This window comes from Phocoena phocoena, chromosome 10 (genome assembly GCF_963924675.1).
Source record: "Phocoena phocoena chromosome 10, mPhoPho1.1, whole genome shotgun sequence".
In the NCBI taxonomy this organism is placed as follows: Eukaryota; Metazoa; Chordata; class Mammalia; order Artiodactyla; family Phocoenidae; genus Phocoena; species Phocoena phocoena.
In genome coordinates, this window is record NC_089228.1 from 36,013,195 (window position 1) to 36,036,131 (window position 22,937).

General features: G+C 38.5%; 1 protein-coding gene across 1 annotated transcript in view; it reads left to right on the top strand.

The window, feature by feature from the left end:
- NEK4 (NIMA related kinase 4) overlaps positions 1 to 21,218 on the top strand; it is a 40,684-nt gene extending 19,466 nt beyond the window's left edge. Inside the window, exons 13-15 of the mRNA XM_065885294.1 lie at positions 7,165 to 7,370; positions 8,075 to 8,208; positions 21,126 to 21,218. Of these exons, the coding sequence (XP_065741366.1) occupies positions 7,165 to 7,370; positions 8,075 to 8,208; positions 21,126 to 21,218 (433 nt within the window). The remainder of the gene's footprint in view (positions 1 to 7,164; positions 7,371 to 8,074; positions 8,209 to 21,125) is intronic.
- Positions 21,219 to 22,937: the final 1,719 nt, after the last annotated feature.

Below are 22,937 nucleotides of genomic sequence, written 5' to 3' on the forward strand. Positions count from 1 at the left end.
CTGTGAATGGCATGATTTCATTATTTTTAGTGGCTGAGTAATAGTCCATTGTATGTATGTGTATATATATGTATGTGTGTGTATGTATATCTATCTGTCTATCTCACATCTTTATCCATTCATCTGTCAATGGACATTTAGGTTGTTTCCATGTCGTAGTTATTGTAGATAGTGCTGCTATGAACATAGGGGTGCATGTATCTTTTCGAATTATAGTTTTGTCTGGGTATATGCCTAGGAGTGGAATTGCTGGATCACATGGCAACTCTGTTTTTAGTTTTCTGAGGAACCTCCATACTGTTTTCCATAATGGCTGCACCAATTTACATTCCCACAAACAGTGTAAGAGGGTTCCCTTTTCTCCACATCCTCTCCAGCATTTTTATTTTATTGCTGTTTCTCCATGTATGTTGCTAACACAATTTTCCTTTTTTTTTTTTAATCTTTATTAGAGTATAATTACTTTACATTGGTGTGTTAGTTTCTGCTTTATATCAAAGTGAATCAGTTATACATATACATATGTTCCCATATCTCTTCCCTCTTGCATCTCCCTCCTTCCCCCGCTCCCTATCCCACCCCTCTAGGTGGTCACAAAGCACCAAGCTGATCTCCCTGTGCTATGCGGCTGCTTCCCACTAGCTATCTGTTTTACGTTTGGTAGTGTATATATGTCCATGCCACTCTCTCGCTTTGTCACAGCTTATCCTTCCCCCTCCCCATATCCTCAAGTCCATTCTCTAATAGGTCTGTGTCTTTAGTCCTGTCTTACCCCTAGGTTCTTCATGACATTTTTTTTTCTTAAATTCCATATATATATGTTAGCATACGGTATTTGTCTTTCTCTTTCTGACTTACTTCACTCTGTATGACAGACTCTAGGTCCATCCACCTCATTACAAATAGCTCAATTTCGTTTCTTTTTATGGCTGAGTAATATTCCATTGTATATATGTGCCACATCTTCTTTATCCATTCATCTGATGATGGATGCTTAGGTTGTTTCCATCTCCAGGCTACTGTAAATAGAGCTGCAATGAACATTTTGGTACATGACTTTTTTTGAATTATGGTTTTCTCAGGGTATATGCCCAGTAGTGGGATTGCTGGGTCATATGGTAGTTCTATTTTTAGTTTTTAAGGAACCTCCATACTGTTCTCCATAGTGGCTGTACCAATTCACGTTCCCACCAGCAGTGCAAGAGTGTTCCCTTTTCTCCACATCCTCTCCAGCATTTATTGTTTCTAGATTTTTTGATGATGGCCATTCTGACTGGTGTGAGATGATATCGCATTGTAGTTTTGATTTGCATTTCTCTAACGATTAATGATGTTGAGCATTCTTTCATGTGTTTGTTGGCAGTCTGTATATCTTCTTTGGAGAAATGACTGTTTAGGTCTTCTGCCTATTTTTGGATTGGGTTGTTTATTTTTTTGTTATTGAGCTGCATGAGCTGCTTATAAATTTCGGAAATTAATCCTTTGTCAGTTGCTTCATTTGCAAATATTTTCTCCCATTCTGAGGGTAGTCTTTTGGTCTTGTTTATGGTTTCCTTTGCTGTGCAAAAGCTTTTGAGTTTCATTAGGTCCCATTTGTTTATTTTTGTTTTTATTTCCATTTCTCTAGGAGGTGGGTCAAAAAGGATCTTACTGTGATTTATGTCATAGAGTGTTCTGCCTATGTTTTCCTCTAAGAGTTTGATAGTTTCTGGCCTTACATTTAGGTCTTTAACCCATTTTGAGCTTATTTTTGTGTATGGTGTTAGGGAGTGATCTAATCTCATACTTTTACATGTACCTGTCCAGTTTTCCCAGCACCACTTATTGAAGAGGCTGTCCTTTTTCCACTGTACATTCCTGCCTCCTTTATCAAAGATAAGGTGACCATATGTGTGTGGGTTTATCTCTGGGCTTTCTATCCTGTTCCATTGATGTATCTTTCTGTTTTTGTGCCAGTACCATACTGTCTTGATTACTGTAGCTTTGTAGTATAGTCTGAAGTCAGGGAGCCTGATTCCTCCAGCTCCGTTTTTCATTCTCAAGATTGCTTTGGCCAGGGCTTCCCTGGTGGCACACTGGTTGAGAGTCCACCTGCCGATGCAGGGGACACGGGTTCGTGCCCCAGTCCAGGAAGATCCCACATGCCACGGAGCGGCTGGGCCCGTGAGCCATGACCACTGAGCCTGCGCATCTGGAGCCTGCGCATCTGGAGCCTGTGTTCCGCAACGGGAGAGGCCACAACAGTGAGAGGCCCGCATACCGCAAAAAAAAAAAAAAAAAAAAAAAGATTGCTTCGGCTATTCGGGGTCTTTTGTGTTTCCATACAAATTGTGAAATTTTTTGTTATAGTTCTGTGAAAAATGCCAGTGGTAGTTTGATAGGGGTTGCATTGAATCTGTAGATTGCTTTGGGTAGCAGAGTCATTTTCACAATGTTGATTCTTCCAATTCAAGAACATGGTATATCTCTCCATCTATTTGTATCATCTTTAATTTCTTTCATCAGTGTCTTATAATTTCCTGCATACAGGTCTTTTGTCTCCTTAGGTAGGTTTATTCCTAGATATTTTATTCTTTTTGTTGCAATGGTAAATGGGAGTGTTTTCTTGATTTCACTTTCAGATTTTTCATCGTTAGTGTATAGGAATGCCAGAGATTTCTGTGCATTAATTTTGTATCCTGTTACTTTACCAAGTTCATTGATTAGCTCTAGTAGTTTTCTGGTGGCATCTTTAGGATTCTCTATGTACAGTATCATGTCATCTGCAAAGAGTGACAGCTTTACTTCTTTTCCGATTTGTATTCCTTTTATTTCCTTTTCTTCTCTGATTGCTGTGGCTAAAACTTCCAAAACTATGTTGAATAAGAGTGGTGAGAGTGGGCAACCTTGTCTTGTTCCTGATCTTAGTGGAAATGCTTTCAGTTTTTCACCATTGAGGACGATGTTGGCTGTGGGTTTGTCATATATGGCCTTTATTATGTTGAGGAAAGTTCCCTCTATGCCTACTTTCTTCAGGGTTTTTATCATAAATCGGTGTTGAATTTTGTCGAAAGCCTTCTCTGCATCTATTGAGATGATCATATGGTTTTTCTCCTTTAGTTTAATATGGTGTATCATGTCGATTGATTTGCATATATTGAAGAATCCTTGCATTCCTGGAATAAACCCCACTTGATCATGGTGTATGATCCTTTTACTATGCTGTTGGATTCTGTTTGCTAGTATTTTGTTGAGGATTTTTGCATCTATGTTCATCAGTGATATTGGCCTGTAGTTTTCTTTCTTTGTTACATCCTTGTCTGGTTTTCATATCAGGGTGATGGTGGCCTTGTAGAATGAGTTTGGGAGTGTTTCTCCCTCTGCTATATTTTGGAAGAGTTTGAGAAGGATAGGTGTTAGCTCTTCTCTAAATGTTTGATAGAATTCGCCTGTGAAGCCATCTGGTCCTGGGCTTTTGTTTGTTGGAAGATTTTTAATCACAGTTTCAATTTCAGTGCTTGTGATTGGTCTGTTCATATTTTCCATTTCTTCCTGATTCAGTCTTGGCAGGTTGTGCATTTCTAAGAATTTGTCCATTTCTTCTAGGTTGTCCATTTTATTGGCATAGAGTTGCTTGTAGTAATCTCTCATGATCTTTTGTATTTCTGCAGCGTCAGTTGTTACTTCTCCTTTTTCATTTCGAATTCTATTGATTTGAGTCTTCTCCCTTTTTTTCTTGATGAGTCTGGCTAATGGTGTATCAATTTTGTTTATCTTCTCAAAGAACCAACTTTTAGTTTTATTGATCTTTGCTATCGTTTCCTTCATTTCTTTTTCATTTATTTCTGATCTGATTTTTCTGATTTCTTTCCTTCTGCTAACTTTGGGGTTTTTTTGTTCTTCTTTCTCTAATTGCTTTAGGTGCAAGGTTAGGTTGTTTATTCGAGATGTTTCCTGTTTCTTAAGGTAGGATTGTATTGCTATAAACTTCCCTCTTAGAACTGCTTTTATTGCATCCCATAGGTTTTGGGTCGTCGTGTCTCCATTGTCATTTGTTTCTAGGTATTTTTAAATTTCCTCTTTGATTTCTTCAGTGATCACTTCATTATTAAGTAGTGTATTGTTTAGCCTCCACGTGTTTGTATTTTTTACAGATATTTTCCTGCAATTGATATCTAGTCTCATAGCGTTGTGGTCGGAAAAGATACTTGATACAATTTCAATTTTCTTAAATTTACCAAGGCTTGATTTGTGACCCAAGATATGATCTATCCTGGAGAATGTTCCATGAGCACTTGAGAAAAATGTGTATTCTGTTGTTTTTGGATGGAATGCCCTATAAATATCAATTAAGTCCATCTTGTTTAATGTATCATTTAAAGCTTGTGTTTCCTTATGTATTTTCATTTTGGATGATCTGTCCATTGGTGAAAGTGGGGTGTTAAAGTCCCCTACTATGAATGTGTTACTGTCGATTTCCCCTTTTATGGCTGTTAGTATTTGCCTTATATATTGAGGTGCTCCTAGGTTGGGTGCATAAATATTTACAATTGTTATATCTTCTTCTTAGATTGATCCCTTGATCATTATGTAGTGTCCTTCTTTGTCTTGTAATAGTCTTTATTTTAAAGTCTATTTTGTCTGATATGAGAATTGCTACTCCAGATTTCTTTTGGTTTCCATTTGCATGGAATATCTTTTTCCATCCCCTTACTTTCAGTCTGTATGTGTCTCTAGGTCTGAAGTGGGTCTCTTGTAGACAGCATATATATGGGTCTTGTTTTTGTATCCATTCAGCCAGTCTGTGTCTTTTGGTGGGAGCATTTAATCCATTTACATTTAAGGTAATTATCGATATGTTTGTTCCTATTTCCATTTTCTTAATTGTTTTGGGTTTGTTATTGTCGATCTTTTCCTTCTCTTGTGTTTCTTGCCTAGAGGAGTTCCTTTAGCATTTGTTGTAAAGCTGGTTTGGTGGTGCTGAACTCTTTCAGCTTTTGCTTGTCTGTAAAGGTTTTAATTTCTCCATCAAATCTGAATGAGATCCTTGCTGGGTAGTAATCTTGGTTGTAGGTTTTTCTCCTTCATCACTTTAAATATGTCCTGCCATTCCCTCTGGCTTGCAAAGTTTCTGCTGAAAGATCAGCTGTTAACCTTATGGGGATTCCCTTGTGTGTTATTTGTTGTTTTTCCCTTGCTGCTTTTAATATGTTTTCTTTGTATTTAATTTTTGACAGTTTGATTAATATGTGTCTTGGCGTGTTTCTCTTTGGATTTCCAGCATTTATTATTTGTAGACTTTTTAATGATGGCCATTCTGACCTGTGTGAGGTGGTACCTCATTGTAGTTTTGATTTGCATTTCTCTAATAATTAGTGATGTTGAACATCTTTTCTTGTGCCTATTGGCCATCTTTATGTCTTCTTTGGAGAAATGTCTATTGAGATCTTCTGCCCATTTTTTGATTGGGTTGTTTTTTGTTATTGAATTGTATGAGCTGTTTTTATATTTTGGAAATTAATCCCTTGTCAGTTGCATAGTTTGCACATATTTTCTCCCAGTCTGTATGTTGTCTTTTCATTTTTTTTTTATGGTTTCTGTTGCTGTGCAAAAGCTTATAAGCTTGATTAGGTCCCATTTGTTTATGAATTAATTTTAAATGTACATTTATAGTAGCATTCAGACCTGTAGTACTGTCATTGATAACATTGTAAATGGTTTTTGGTATATGCAAGAGCTAAAATTCTCTTTTAATGAACACATCTGATTTTCATTTAGAATTCTTATAAAATGTCTTCTTAGATCTGTGGGTTTATAGTTTTCATTGGTGGAAACAGTTTTGCCATTATTTCTTCAAGTATTTTTTTGGACCCCCTCCTGCCCTCCTAAGGATTCTGATTACATGTATATTAGATTGCTTAAAGTTATCCCACAGGTCACTAATCATATTCTTTTTTTTCTTTAGTCTTTTTTTCTCTGTTCCTTTTTTTATTTTTCTGGCCACACGGTGTGGCTTGTGGGATCTTAGTTCCCCAACCAGGGATTGAACCCATGCCCTCGTCAGTGAAAGCATGGAGTCCTAACCACAAGACTGCCAGGGAATTCCCATCTGTTCCATTTTTTTGTAGATTCTATTGCTGTATCTTTGAGTTCACTAATCTTTCCTCCTGCAGTATCTAATTTGTTAATCCCATCCCACATATTCAACACATTGTACTTACCATTTGTAGTTCAATTTGGGTCCTTTTTATATCTTCATTGCCTCTCCTTAACATGTTGATGTTTCCTCTACCTTGGTCTTATGGAATATATGTTTAATAACCATTTTAATGTCCTTATTTACTAATTCTGTCACTTGTATCACTTCTGGATCTATTTCTATTAACTTATTTTTTTCTCTTCATAATTGTGTGCTATTTTCCTGCTTTGCATTTCTGGTATTTTTTTTTTTTACGGTACGCGGGCCTCTCACTGTTGTGGCCTCTCCCGTTGCGGAGTACAGGCTCCGGACGCGCAGGCCCAGCAGCCATGGCTCACAGGCCCAGCTGCTCCGCGGCATGTGGAATCTTCCCGGACCGGGTCACGAACCCGCACCCCTGCATCGGCAGGCGGACTCTCAACCACTGTGCCACCAGGGAAGTCCTCATGTCTGGTATTTTTGACGTGATGCCAGACATTGTCAATTTTATCCCATTAATTGCTGATATTTTTATATTTCTTTAAATATTCTTGAACTTTGTACTTGGATATAGTTAAGTTACTTAGAAATAGTTGGGCGGAATTTATACGCAAAATCTGGGACCTTGTCTTTCTCGCTCTCTCCTTTCCAAGATTCTTCTCACTTTCTAGTGACAGTGGTGGTCTCGAACTCTGTCCTTTGGTTTTTCAGGCAAGAAAGACTGTGGGTTTTCTGTTGTACTTTAGCTGCCTATCGCTTGCCTTTAGGCTAAAGGTGTTGACTCTCCTCCAGAATCTGCTTGCAAATTTTGTACATTCTTCATTGCCCTCACATAGTTGATTTTTGTATTTTGTCCAAAGTTTATACTTATTTGTGGAAGGGTTCTGTCGGTAGGAACTTACTTGCTTACTAGAAAGCAGAACTTCCTAAAGGTTGTTTTGTATCTAATTTCTAATGAAAAATTCTCATGAAGCCAATTAATAACAAGAGAATTTTTTCTTTTCCAGGAAAGGTCATACAAATGAAATGAGTGACTTGGTACAATTGATGACACAGACCCTGAATTTGGACTCTAAAGAGAGCTATGAAGATCTCCCGGTACCAGAGCCAGTGTCAGAATTTAAACTTCATCGAAAGTATCGGGACACACTGATACTTCATGGGAAAGTTGCAGAGGAGGCGGAGGAACTCTGTTTTAAAGAGCTACCTTCAGGTGGTCAGTTTATTGTTTTACACCAAGCTGGAGAGCATATGTTTACTGGAGAAATGTATCAAACTAGGGAGCTTAATGCTTGCAAATATTTTTGGTTTTTTAAATTATTTCATTTGGATATCTTCATAAAAAAGTATATCTTATTTTATGTAACAGTTGCATTCCGGAAAAGTTGAATGAAAATTGATTTTTAAAAATAAATGTAAATAAATACCTGTTTGGAATTTTTCATGTGGACTTTCTTCAAATTAGGCAATTTGTAGTTTTTAGATTTAGGAGATGGTGATGAGACATGAAGCGTAAGTTGATATATACATTTTAGTCATTAAAAATACATTAACTCTTGGGCTTCCCTGATGGCACAGTGGTTGAGAGTCCGCCTGCCGATGCAGGGGACACGGGTTCGTGCCCCGGTCCGGGAAGATCCCACATGCCGCGGAGAGGCTGGGCCCGTGAGCCATGGCTGCTGAGCCTGTGCGTCCGGAGCCTGTGCTCAGCAACAGGAGAGGCCACAGCAGTGAGAGGCCCGCGTGCCGCAAACAAAACAAAACAAAACATGAACTCTTAAACTAAACTCTTGTCAAAGTGAAAAGAATATTAACATGACAAGATTACCAGGAAAAAAAAAGAAAAAAAAATTGTGTTCTTCTTGCTGCAGTGGTGAAAGTGTTTACTTTTTCCCTGTTGTTGTTATTGCTTTTTAGCTATCGTGCCAGGTTCTGAAAAAATCAGAAGAATAGTTGAAGTCTTGAGAGCTGATGTAATTCGGGGCCTGGGGATTCAGCTTTTAGAGCAGGTGTATGATATTTTGGAAGAGGAGGATGAATTGGAAAGAGAGGTGAGTGTCCTATTAGCTGTGTCAGCTGCTTATGCTATGGAATGTTTTTAATGGCCTTTTGAAATATAATTAGCATACCATACATTTTACCCATTTTAAGTATACAATTCAGTGGTTTTTAATATATTCACAGAGTTGTACAACCATCACCACATCAATGTTAGAACATTTAATTATCCCGAAAAGAAACCCTGTACTCACTGTCACTCCCCATTGTCCTATAGGCCTTTCACCCCTAAGCAACCACTAGTATTTCTGTCTCTATATCTGCCTATTCTGAACATTTCGTTTAAATAGAGTTGTACAGAACTATGTGGTCTTTTGTGACTGATATCTTTCATTTAACGTATGTTTTCAAGATTCATCAGTGTTGTAGGGCATGTCATGTACTTCATTCTTTTATAAGACTGAATAGTATTCCATTGTATGGCTATACCACATTTTGTTTATCTATTTCACCACCTGATAGGTTGTTTCTACTTTTTAAAAAATTTATTTATTTTTTTATTTTTGGCTGCATTGGGTGTTCATTGCTGCGCGCGGGCTTTCTCTAGTTGCGGAGAGCGGGGGCTACTCTTCGTTGCGGTGCACAGGCTTCTCATTGCGCTGGCTTCTCTTATTGTGGAGCATGGGCTCTAGGCACGCAGGCTTCAGTAGGTGTGGCGTGTGGACTCAGTAGTTGTGGCTTGCGGGCTCTAGAGCGCAGGCTCAGTAGTTGTGGTGCACAGGCTTAGTTGCTCTGTGGCTTGTGGGATCTTCCTGGATCAGGGCTCAAACCTGTGTCCCCTGCATTGACAGGCGGATTCTTAAGCACTGCGCCAGCAGGGAAGCCCTGCTAAGTGTTTTTAACATGAAAAGGTGTTGGGTTTGTCAAATGCTTTCTATTTAGATGATCATGTAGTTTTCGTTTCTTATTCTGTGGATATGGTGTGTTGCATTAATTGGTTTTTGGATGTTAAATCATCCTTGTATTCCTGAGATAAATCCCACTTGGTCATGGTGTATACTGCTTCCTATATGTTGCTAGAGTCATGTTTCTGGTATTTTGTTGAGTGTTTTTGTGTCTGTGTTCACATGAGATATTGGTCTTCAGTTTTCTTTTCTTGTGATATTTTTATTGGTTTTGTTATCAGGGTAATACTGGCCTCAGAATGAGTTGGGGAGTTTCCCTCATCTTTCTTGGGAAGAATTAGTGAAGAACTGGTATTAATTCTTCTTGAAATGTTTGCTAGAATTCACCAATGAAGGCATCTGGGTGGGCCTGAGCTTTTCTTTGTGGGTAGTTTTTTGATAATAAATTCCGTGTCTTTACTTACTATATTCAGATTGTTTGTTCCTCTCTTTCTAAAATTTCTGTCTTTCTAGGAATTTGTCCATTTCAACTAAGTTATCTAATTGGCATATAATTTTTTTTTAAGTTTTGAATTTTATTTTATTTTTTTATACAGCAGGTTCTTATTAGTCATCAATTTTATACACATCAGAGTATACATGTCAATCCCAATCACCCAATTCATCACACCACCACCACCACCCCCCTGCCGCTTTCCCCCCTTGGTGTCCATACGTTTGTTCTCTACATCTGTGTCTCAATTTCTGCCCTGCAAACCAGTTCATCTGTACCATTTTTCTAGGTTCCACATATATGCGTTAATATACAATATTTGTTTTTCTCTTTCTGACTTACTTCACTCTGTATGACAGTCTCTAGATCCATCCATGGCTCAACAAATTACCCAATTTTATTCCTTTTTATGACTGAGTAATATTCCATTGTATATATATACCACATCTTCTTTATCCATTCGTCTGTCGATGGGCATTTAGGTTGCTTCCATGACCTGGCTATTGTAAATAGTACTGCAATGAACATTGAGGTGCATGTGTCTTTTTGAATTATGGTTTTCCCTGGGTATATGCCCAGTAGTGGGATTGCTGGATAATATGGTAATTCTATTTTTAGTTTTTTTTTTTTTTTTTTTTTTTTTTTGTGGTATGCGGGCCTCTCACTGTTGTGGCCTCTCCTGTTGTGGAGCACAGGCTCCGGACGCGCAGGCTTAGCGGCCATGGCTCATGGGCCTAGCCGCTCCACAGCATGTGGGATCTTCCCGGACTGGGGCACGAACCCGTGTCCCCTGCATTGGCAGGCGGACTCTCAACCATTGCACCACCAGGGAAGCCCTGTTTACATATTTTGGAGATTAATCCTTTGTCCGTTGGTTCGTTTGCAAATATTTTCTCCCATTCTGAAGGCTGTCTTTTTGTCTTGTTTATGGTTTCCTTTGCTGTGCAAAAACTTTGTAGTATCATTAGGTTCCATTTGTTTATTTTTATATCCATTACTCTAGGAGGTGGATCAAAAAAGATCTTGCTGTGATTTATGTCAAAGAGTGTTCTTCCTGTGTTTTCCTCTAAGAGTTTTATAGTGTCCGGTCTTACATTTAGGTCTCTAATCCATTTTGAGTTTATTTTTGTGCATGGTGTTAGGGAGTGTTCTAATTTCATTCTTTTACATGTAGCTGTCCAGTTTTCCCAGCACCACTTATTGAAGAGGCTGTCTTTTCTCCATTGTATATCCTTGCCTCCTTTGTCATAGATTAGTTGACCATAGGTGTGTGGGTTTCTCTCTGGGCTTTCTGTCTTGTTCCATTGATCTGTATTTCTGTTTTTGTGCCAGTACCATATTGTCTTGGTTACTGTAGCTTTGTAGTATAGTCTGAAGTCAGGGAGTCTGATTCCTCCAGCTCCGTTTTTTTCCCTCAAGACTGCTTTGGCTATTTGGAGTCTTTTGTGTCTCCATACAAATTTTAAGATTTTTTTGTTCTAGTTCCGTAAAAAATGCCATTGGTAATTTGATAGGGATTGCATTGAATCTGCAGATTGCTGTGGGTAATATAGTCATTTTCACAATGTTGATTCTTCCAATCCAAGAACATGGTATATCTCTCCATCTGTTGGTATCATCTTTAATTTCTTTCATCAGTGTCTTATAGTTTTCTGCATACAGGTCTTTTGTCTCCCTAGGTAGGTTTATTCCTAGGTGTTTTATGCTTTTTGTTGCAGTGGTAAATGGGAGTGTTTCCTTAATTTCTCTTTCAGATTTTTCATCATTAGTGTATAGGAATGCAAGAGATTTCTGTGCATTAATTTTGTATCCTGCAACTTTACCAAATTCATTGATTGGCTCTAGTAGTTTTCTGGTGGCATCTTTAGGATTCTCTATGTATAGTATCATGTCATCTGCAAACAGTAACAGTTTTACTTCTTCTTTTCCAATTTGTATTCCTTTTATTTCTTTTTCTTCTCTGATTGCCGACACTAGGACTTCCAAAACTATGTTGAATAATAGCAGTGAGAGTGGACATCCTCGTCTTGTTCCTGATCTTAGAGGAAATGCTTTCAGTTTTTCACCATTGAGAATGATGTTTGCTGTGGGTTTGTCGCATATGGCCTTTATTATGTTGAAGTAGGTTCCCTCTATTTCCATTTTCTGGAGAGTTTTTATCACAAATGAGTATTGAATTTTGTCAAAAGCTTCTTCTGCGTCTATTGAGGTGATCATATGGTTTTTCTCCTTCAATTTGTTAATATGGTGTATCACATTGACTGATTTACATATATTGAAGAATCCTTGCATCCCTGGGATAAATCCCACTTGAACATGGTGTATGATCCTTTTAATGTGTTGTTGGATTCTGTTTGCTGGTATTTTGTTGAGGATTTTTGCATCTATATTCATCAGTGATATTGGTCTGTAATTTTCTTTTTTTTGTAGTATCTTTGTCTGGTTTTGGTATCAAGGTGATGGTGGCCTCATAGAATGAATTTGGGAGTGTTCCTTCCTCTGCAATTTTTGGAAGAGTTTGAGAAGGATGGGTGTTAGCTCTTCTCTAAATGTTTGATAGAATTCACCTGTGAAGCCATCTGGTCCTGGACTTTTGCTTGTTGGAAGATTTTTAATCACAGTTTCAATTTCAGTGCTTGTGATTGGTCTGTTTATATTTTCTATTTCTTCTTGGTTCAGTCTTGGAAGGTTATACCTTTCTAAGAATTCGCCCATTTCTTCCAGGTTGTCCATGTTATTGTCATAGAGCTGCTTGTAGTAGTCTCTTAGGATGCTTTGTATTTCTTTGGTGTCTGTTGTAACTTCTCCTTTTTCATTTCTAATTTTATTTATTTGAGTCCTCTCCCTCTTTTTCTTGATGAGTCTGGCTAATGGTTTATCAATTTTGTTTATCTTCTCAAAGAACCAGCTTTTAGTTTTATTGATCTTTGCTATTGTTTTCTTTGTTTCTATTTCATTTATTTCTGCTCTGATCTTTATGATTTCTTTCCTTCTGCTAACTTTGGGTTTTGTTTGTTCTTCTTTCTCTAGTTTCTTTAGGTGTAAGGTTAGATTGTTTATTTGAGATTTTTCTTGTTTCTTGAGGTAGGCTTGTATAGCTATAAACTTCCCTCTTAGAACTGCTTTTGCTGCATCCCATAGGTTTTGGATCATTGTGTTTTCATTATCATTTGTCTCTAGTTATTTTTTGATTTCCTTTTTGATTTCTTCAGTGATCTGTTGGTTATTTAGTAACGTATTGTTCAGCCTCCATGTTTGTGTTTTTTACGACTTTTTCCCTGTAATTCATTTCTAATCTCATAGCGTTGTGGTCAGAAAAGATGCTTGATATGATTTCAGTTTTCTTAAATTTACTGAGGCTTTATTTGTGACCCAAGATGTGATCTGTCCTGGAGAATGTTCTGTGTGTACTTGAGAAGAAAGTGTAATCTGCTGTTTTTGGATGGAATGTCCTATAAATAGCAATTAAATCTGTCTGGTCTATTGTGTCATTTAAAGCATGTGTTTCGTTATTTATTTTCATTTTGGATGATCTGTCCATTGGTTTAAGTGAGGTGTTAAAGTCCCCCACTGTTATTGTGTTACTGTCGATTTCCTCTTTTATAGTTGTTAGCAGTTGCCTTATGTATTGAGGTGCTCCTGTGTTGGGTGCATGTATATTTATAATTGTTATATCTTCTTGGATTGATCCCTTGGTCATTATTTAGTGTCTTTCCTTGTCTCTTGTAACATTCTTTATTTTAAAGTCTATTTTATCTGATATGAGTATTGCTACTCCAGCCTTCTTTTGATTTCCATTTGCATGGAATATGTTTTTACATCCCCTCACTTTCAGTCTGTATGTGTCCCTAGGTCTGAAGTGGGTCTCTTGTAGACAGCATATATATGGGTCTTGGTTTTTTTTTTTTTGGGGGGGGGTCTTGTTTTTGTATCCATTCAGCGAGCCTGTGTCTTTTGGTTGGAGCATTTAATCCATTTATGTTTAAGGTAATTATCGATATGTATGTTCCTGTGACCATTTTCTTAATTGTTTTGGGTTTGTTTTTGTAGGTCCTTTTCTTCTCTTGTGTTTCCCACTTAGAGAAGTTCCTTTAACATTTGTTGTAGAGCTGGTTTGGTGGTGCTGAATTCTCTTAGCTTTTGCTTGTCTGTAAAACTTTTGATTTCTCCATCGAATCTGAATGAGATCCTTGCAGGGTAGAGTAATCTTGGTTGTAGGTTCTTCCCTTTCATCTCTTTAAGTATATAATGCCACTCCCTTCTGGCTTGTAGAGTTTCTGCTGAGAAATCAGCTGTTAACCATATGGGAGTTCCCTTGTATATTATTTGTCGTTTTTCCCTTGTTGCTTTCAATAATTTTTCTTTGTCTTTAATTTTTGCCAATTTGATTACTATGTGTCTCATTGTTTCTCCTTGGGTTTGTCCTTTGGGACTCTCTGTGCTCCTTGGACTTGGGTGACTATTTCCTTTCCCATGTTAGGGAAGTTTCTGACTGTAATCTCTTCAAATATTTTCTCAGGTCCTTTCTCTCTCTCTTCTCCTTCTGGGACCCCTATAATGCAAATCTTGTTGCATTTAATGTTGTCCCAGAGGTCTCTTAGGCTGTCTTTATTTCTTTTCATTCTTTTCTCTTTTTTTTTTTTTTTTTGGCAGTACGCGGGCCTCTCACTGCTGTGGCCTCTCCCGTTGCGGAACACAGGCTCCAGACGCGCAGGCCCAGCGGCCGTGCCTCACGGGCCCAGCTGCTCTGCGGCATGTGGGATCCTCCCGGACCAGGGCACGAACCCGTGTCCCCTGCATCGGCAGGTGGACTCTCAATCACTGCGCCGCTAGGGAAGCCCGCATTCTTTTTTCTTTATTCAGTTCCGCAGCAGTGAATTCCACCATTCTGTCTTCCAGGTCACTTATGTGTTCTGCCTCAGTTATTCTGCTATTGATTCCTTCTAGTGTATTTTTCATTTCAGATATTATGTTGTTAATCTCTGTTTGTTTGTTCTTTAATTCTTCTTGCTCATTGTTAAACATTTCTTGCATCTTCTTGATCTTTGCCTCCATTCTTTTTCCGAGGTCCTGGATCATCTTCACTATCATTATTCTGAATTCTTTTTCTGGAAGGTTGCCTATCTCCACTTCATTTAGTTGTTTTTCTGGGGTTTTATCTTGTTCCTTCATGTGGTACATAGCCCTCTGCCTTTTCATCTTGTCTATCTTTCTGTGAATGTGGTTTTTGTAGTTCTTCTTGCTTCTGCTGTCTGCCCTCTGGTGGATGAGGATATCTAAGAGGCTTGTGCAAGTTTCCTGATGGGAGGGACTGGTGCTGGGTAGAGCTGGCTGTTGCTTTTGTGGGAAGAGGTCAGTAAAACTTTAATCCACTTGTCTGCTGATGGGTGGGGCTGGGTTCCCTCCCTGTTGGTTGTTTGGCCTGAGGCGACCCAAGACTGGAACCTATCTGGGCTCTTTGGTGGGGCTAATGGCAGACTCTGGGAGGGCTCATGCCAAGGAGTACTTCCCAGAACTTCTGCTGCTAGTGTCCTTGTACTCACAGTGAGACACAGCCACCCCCTGCCTCTGCAGGAGACCCTCCAACACTAGCAGGTAGGTCTGGTTCAGTCTCCTATGGGGCCACTGCTCCTTCCCCTGTGTCCTGATGCACACACTACTTTGTGTGTGCCCTCCAAGAGTGGAGTCTCTGTTTCCCCCAGTGCTGTCGAAGTCCTGCAGTCAATTCCCAGTAGCCTTCAAAGTCTGATTCTCTAGGAATTCCTCCTCCCATTGCCGGACCCCCATGTTGGGAAGCCTGACGTGGGGTTCAGAACCTTCACTCCAGTGGGTGGACTTCTGTGGTATAAGTGTTCTCCAGTCTGTGAGTCACCCACCCAGCAGTTATGGGATTTGATTTTACTGTGATTGCGCCCCTCCTACCATCTCACTGTGTCTTTGGATGTGGGATATCTTTTTTGGTGAGTTCTAGTGTCTTCCTGTCAATGATTGTCCAGCAGCTAGTTGTGATTCTGGTGTTCTCACAAGAGGGAATGAGAGCCCGGCCTTCTACTCCGCCATCTTGGTTCAGGGCCCACACACTGGCGTACAATTATTAATAGAAATTCTTTTTAATATTTTTTATTTCTGTAAGGTTGGTTGTTTAGGAGTGTATTGTTTAATTTCCACATATATTTGCACAAATATATTACATTTTTCTATTTTATAGGTTTAACAGTGTATTATATACATGCTGGATTTTTAAATTATAGTAAAATACACATAACTTCAAATTTAGCATTTTAACCATTTTTAAGTATTTGGTTCAGTGGCCTTAAGTATGTTTACATTATTGTGCAAACATCACCACCAACCATCTCCAGAACTTTTTGCATTTTGCAAAACTGAAACTCTGTACCAATTAAACAAGAACAACCCACTTACCCCTCCTACCAGCTCCTGGCAACCACCATTCTAATTTCTGTGTCTATGAATTTAACTACTATAAGCCTTGATACAAAGCCTAAACACAGCATCTAGAAGAAGTAAAACTCTCCTGTAAAGAAAACTTCAGGCCCAGATGGCTTTGCTGGTGAATTCTTCCAATCATCTAAGGAAGAAATAACACAAATCCTACACAAATTCTTTAGAAAACAGAAAAAAAAGGGACATTTCCCATTTCTCCCCATAAGCCCAGAACAACCATGATACCAAAACCCAACAAGGACACTACATGAAAAAAACATGAGACCAGTATCTCTCATGAACATCTTAATCATCTAGTATTTTGCTGAAGATTTTTGCATCAGTGGTCATAAGGGATATTAGTGTATATTTTTCTTTTCCTATAGTGTCCCTGTTTGGCCCTAGCACCAGGGCAATGCTGGCCTCATAAATGAGCCAGGAAATGCTCCTTCCTCATTAACTCTCTGAAGAGTTTGAGAAGGATTGGTATCAGTTCCTGTTCCAATGTTTGGCAGAATTCACCAGCAAAGTTCCAGGGCCTTTCCTTGTTAGGAGGTTTAGGTTACTGATTCAGTCTCCTTGCTAGTTATGGGGATATTCAGATTTTCTATTTCTTTATGATTCAGTTTTGGTAGGTTTTATGTTTCTTGGAATTTGTCCATTTATGCAACTTGTTGGTGTACAATTGTTCATAGTACTTTCTTTCTTTTTTTTTTCTTTTTTTTTTGCGTACGCGGGCCTCTCACTGCTGTGGCCTCTCCCGTTGCGGAGCACAGGCTCCAGATGCGCAGGCTCAGCGGCCATGGCTCACGGGCCCAGCCGCTCCGTGGCATGTGGGATCCTCCGAGACCGGGGCACAAACCCACGTCCCCTGCATTGGCAGGCGGACTCTCAACCACTGTGCCACCAGGGAAGCCCTATACAATTGCTTTTTAAATCAGTTCAGAGAAGAAAAGGAGAAGCAATTTGTATTTATATTGTTTTTATTTACATAATTACCTTCATCAGTGCTTTTCCTGTTTTCATGTAAATTGGAATTATTGCCTGGGGTCTCTTGCTTTCAGCCTGATGAGATTCCTTAGGCAGTTCTTGCAAGGCAAGTCTGCTAGTCACAAATTCTGTTTTTGTTTATCTGGGAATATCTTTATTTTGCCTTCATTTTTTTTTTTTTTTTTTCTTTGCGGTACGCGGGCCTCTCACTGCTGTGGCCTCTCCAGTTGCGGAGCACAGGCGTCGGACGCGCAGGCTCAGCGGCCATGGCTCACGGGCCCAGCCTCTCCACAGCATGTGGGATCTTCCCGGACCAGGGCACAAACCTGTGTGCCCTGCATCGGCAGGTGGACTCTCAACCACTGCGCCACCAGGGAAGCCCCTTGCCTTCATTTTTGAAAGATAGCCTTACTGGATATGCGATTCTTAGTTGACAGTTTTTTTCTTTGAGTTCTTTGAATATGTTATCCCACTGCCTTCTGGCCTTCATTGTTTATGATAAGTCAGCTGTTAATGTTATTGGGGTTCTCTTGTAAGTACTGAGTCATTTTTCTCTTGTTGCTTTCAAGATTTTCTCCTTGCCTTTGGCTTTCAGCACTTTTACTTTGTTGTTGTAATATTGCTTTTTATTATTTTTTTAAATGTATATTTTCTTATTGAGATAACATTGGTTTATAACATTAAGTTGCATGTGTACAACCTTACATTTTGACTTCTGTATACATTACAGCATCAGGAATTTTACTTTAATGTGTCCAGGTGTGGATCTCTTTGAGATGATCCTGCTTAGAGTTCATTGAGATTCCTGGATGTGTAGATTTTTTTTTAAAATTTGGGAAATTTTCAGCCAATATTCTTCAAATATTTTTTCTGCTCCTTTTCTCTCTCCTCTTCTTCTGGTACTCCCATTATACATGTGCTGTTATGCTTAATGGTGTCTTACATTTCTCTGAAACTGTTCATTTTTCTTCATTTTCTTTTCTCTCTGTTCTTTGGATTGCATAATCTCTGTTGATCTATCTCCAAACTCACTTATTCTCTCTGCCGGTTCAAATATACTGTTTAGCCTCCCAGGTGAATTTTTTCATTTGTTATTGCACTTTTCAACTCCAGAATTTCCATTTGGTTTTTTAAATGCCTTCTTTCTCTTGTCAGTATTCTCTGTTTGATGTGTCATTGTCATCATACCTTTCTTTACTTCTGTAATCATGATTTCCTTTAGTTCTGTGAACATGCTCATAATCCCTACTTTGATGTTTTTGTCTGTTAAATCCAACATCTGGTTGCTCTCACAGGCAGTTTATCTTGCCTGCTTTTATTCTAATGTATGTGTCATACTATTCTATTTCTTTGCATGTCTCATAACTTTTTGTTGGAAACTAGACATTTTAGATAATAAATGGTTACAAGTCTGAGTATTGGCCTCCAGTGGTGGGGGGTTGTTATTGTTATTTGCTTGTTTATTTGTTTAGTGATTGGCTGGATTATATTAGTAAAGTCTATGAACCCCTTACCCTAGTCCCCACAATGTAAAGCCTCTGATGTTGCCCCTAGGGTACAGCCTTGGGTATGTTCACAGCTACCTTGGAATGACAGTGGGTTTGGCAGAGCGCTCTTTATTTATTTAGTTATTTATTTTGGCTGCACTGGGTCTTAGTTGCAGCATGCGGAATCTTTTAGTTGCGGCATGTGGACTTCTTAGTTGCGGCATGCGAATTCTTAGTTGCGGCACGCGTGCGGGATCTAGTTCCCGACCCCGGGGATCAAACCCAGACCCCCTGCCTTGGGAGCATAGAGTCTTACCCATCGGACCATCAAGGAAGTCCCTGGCAGAGCTCTCTTGATGCTCCCTTTCCCAGACTTCACCCAGATGTTTTTTGGTTGCCAGCTGATCGCTTTTATTGTTCTCAGTAATGCCCTGGGGCTACATTGCTCCATAGGCAGATCCAATCAAAGCTGAGCTCCTTTGAAGAGGTAGTTCCCAAACTTAGTGTTTGAGATTTTTTTCTGAACCCAGGGCCCCTCCAGCTTCTTGGTTCTTTTAAAGTAGCTGGCATACAGTTTAGCCTATATCCAATGTACCTAGTACTAATCTCCTCCCAGTTGCCTTTCACCACTACCTCCAGTTTTTGAGAGCACCCTTAGGCTTGAATTCTCCACACTCTGTTCCAAATGAAGTCAGTTCATTAAAGACTTGGTGCTTATTTTATGTCTTGCTTCTACCCCCAGGCAAAATCTGAGAGCACAGCTCCGGAGCTGGCAGTGGGAACAGTAGCTTGCTTGTCTCTCTGAGTGATACCCCCACTTTGGAAGCTCAGAGGGGGTGAGAGGCAGTAGCATCTGGTCTTCTTGGCATGCTTCACCCAGCATGGAAACTTCACTTTATGGTCTGGGGCAAAGGTGATTGGGGTCATCGTATTTTCAGTGGCCCTGTACCCAAGATAGAGCCTCTATCCTACATGTCTGAGCTGGGCATAAAAAAGAAGCTCCCACCTCTTGGCTGCACTCTCCCAAAGCTTACTGTCACCGTCAGGTATTGGGGGCAGGATGAAATATGCTGATGTCCTGCCCCTCCCAGGAAGATTGCCTTCCAACTAGGAGTTAGGGGGAAAGAAGTTTCTTGACTTCACCAGTGTAGTGAAGTTTTTGTCTCACTGAGCTGGAGTGGGGAAGGAGACATTTCATTTTAATTCAGTTCACTGACCCTCATTGTTCTTAGTAGCTTTACTGTTTTTAACTGAGTTTTAGTAGATTTTCTTGAAAAAAAAAAAAGGGTCCCTATTTACTGTATGCCCTTATGACCATTTCCAGAGACTTTAAATGGTTGGTTTTTAAAATATTTTCACCGGTTTCACTGAAGAGGGGTCTGCAGAGCTTCTCACACTGTCATGCTGGATGTGGAACCAATTAGGATTACATTTTGTTTTTATTTTATTATTATTTTTAAATTTATTTATTTTATTTATTTATTTTTGGCTGCATGGGGTCTTCATTGCTGTGCGCGGGCTTTCTCTAGCTGCAGTGAGCGGGGGCTATTCTTCGTTGTGGTGCGTGGGCTTCTCATTGTGGTGGCTTCTCTTGTTGCGGAGCACGGGCTCTAGGTGCACAGTCTTCAGTAGTTGTGGCTCACACGCTCTAGAGTGCAGGTTCAGTAGCTGTGGCACATGGGCTTAGTTGCTCTACGGCATGTGGGATCTTCCCGGACCAGGGCTCGAACCTGTGTCCCCTGTATTGGCAAGCGGATTCTTAACCACTGTGCCACCAGGGAAGCCCCAGGATTACATTTTAGATTTAGTTGTTATGTCTCCTTTAATCTGGAACAGTTACTGAGTCTGTTTTTCATGACCTTGACGTTTTTGAAGAGTATAGGCCATATGTTTTATAAAATGCCCCTCAGATTGGGTGTGTTTGATGTTTCCTCATGAATAGATCCAGATTATGCATTTTTGGTAGGAATACCACAAAGGTGATGTTGTGTCCTTCTCAGTTCATTGTATCAGGAAGTGCATGACATCTGTTTAACATATTATTAAATGTTATTTCAATTTCAGGCATTTCTTTCAACAGACATACTTTGAGTATCAAATAGTCCGTTTTTTTTTTATTACTAGTCAGTTTGAATTTTATGTTAATTGGTTGTATTATTTTTTAAATGCCTTTACTGAGTTATCAATGGGATTGATTTTGCTTTATCAATTCTAATATTGTTTTTTTCCCCTTCAATTATTTTCTCCATTTCATGTGTGTGATATGAAATGGAATGTCTAGGTTTCTGATAAGGATAACAGGTGTTTGGTGGCTTTTTTTTAAAATTACTTTTTATTAGAGTATAGTTACTTTACAATCTAATATTCTAATATTGCTGTGTTTTATTGATTTTAAGAGCTCTTTATACATTAATGGTATTAATTCTTTGGCATGTAGCAAATATTTTCCTTAGTTTATTGTTTGCTCTTTAATTTCTTATGACTATTTTTTGGTATCTTGACATTTAAAATTTTTATGTAAACAGAACTATTAGTATTCTCCCATAAGGTTTCTGCTCTTGGTATCATGCTTAGAATAGCCCTTTTAAGGTTACAGAAATATTTTTTTCTACTATATACTGATTTTTTTTTTTTTAATGTTTCCCAAATAGGTACGTTTGCGGGAGCACATGGGTGAAAAGTATGTGACTTACAATGTGAAAGCTCACCAGTTAAAATTTTTTGAAGATAATGTAAAATTTTGAGAATTTACCTAATCTGCTGCCAGAATGAAACTATTTTCAAACGTTTTTGGCTTAAACAAAAACAAACAAACCTATAATAATGACTGGAGTCCATTCACCATCCTTATATTTTGTTGGGCCTTTTTTTACTAGAAAAAATTGGACAGAGTAATATGAAGCAAGCTTATTACAAAAGAAAAAAACCTGTGGCTATCTTATTCTTTATGAGGGAAAATCTGTTGTACGACGTTTATTTGGTTACTGTTTACTGAGCCTTAAACCAGCTTGATATCTAGAACTATTTTTTTTAAGGTACTTAATTAGCTTGAATACAGGGATATAACATACTGGATTGGAAGTTTTATATTATACTAGAGTGACGAAAGCAATAGGAGAAATAAATGACATATATCCAGTGACACTACTTTTTACTGTTAATAACCTTAAGTAGAAGTTGATAAATTATTTTTTTTATAATTCTGGGAGTAGATTTAAAGATATGGCATTATATATAGTACTTGAGCATTGAATTCCTTTTTTTGCATATTGATAGATGTTTAACATTTTATTTCCATTTAATATGGACCTCATTCAGGGTATACAAGAAATGAAACTAGGAGTTATTTTGGGCTAGTAAATCAGTATGTTTTTACATACTGGATTTTTTTTTTCTTTTTAAGATTTATTTTTCCATCAGCGAAAACATTCATTAAACACTAATTCCTTTTCTAATTCAGCAGGTTTTAAGTAAAGTCCAGATCCTTTTAGTTATGTTGGACATATTTGTCTCCTGAAATTTGTCTTCTTATACATCAAGATATTGTCTTCCCATGTTTTAAATGTAGAATTGTATATCACATATTTTATTAGTTGTTTAATAAGGGGCAATACCCATCTAGCAAATAGTTTTTAAAAAATAAAAGTTTTGATTAGTAAATTTTAACTTCTGCATTTGAGGGACTCTAAACATGAATGACTCCAGAAATATTTTCATTTTTTACAATTAAAAATATCTTACCTTTTATGAAAATTATACACACACATAAAATAATAAAATGTTCCCTGTCTAGTCCACATAAAAGACTTTTATTTAGTTTTTACTATGTGCCAGGTGCTAGGCCCGGGTTCATGGCCTAATTTCTGAAATTTCTTTATTTTGAAGGGTTTTTAACAACTTAACTCTAAAAACATCTAGTCCTAGTGCTCAGCTGAGGACAAATTTTTGGCAAACCATTGGCCTTCCTGAGCTATTTACCATTTCTTCCATGTTTTATAAATCCACATCTTTCTGCAAAGTCATCAGTTCTACTAAAGTTTTCTAACTTATTGGTATAAAGTTATACATATTATTTTCTTAGAATAAAAAAAATCTCCTCCATACCTTTTTTATTAACATTCTGTGTGTATATATATATATATATATATATATATATATATATATTTTTTTTTTTTTTTTTTTTTTTTTTTTTTGCGGTACGCGGGCTTCTCACTGTTGTGGCCTCTCCCGTTGCGGAGCACAGGCTCTGGACGCGCAGGCTCAGCGGCCGTGTCTCATGGGCCCAGCCGCTCCGCGGCATGTGGGATCTTCCCAGACCGGGGCACGAACCCATGTCCCCTGCATCGGCAGGCGGACTCTCAACGACTGCGCCACCAGGGAAGCCCACTGGGGTGTCATTTTGAGAACATGAGGTGACATGATTTTTAACCCTATTGGGAGCTCTTAACTTTATAATCACATTT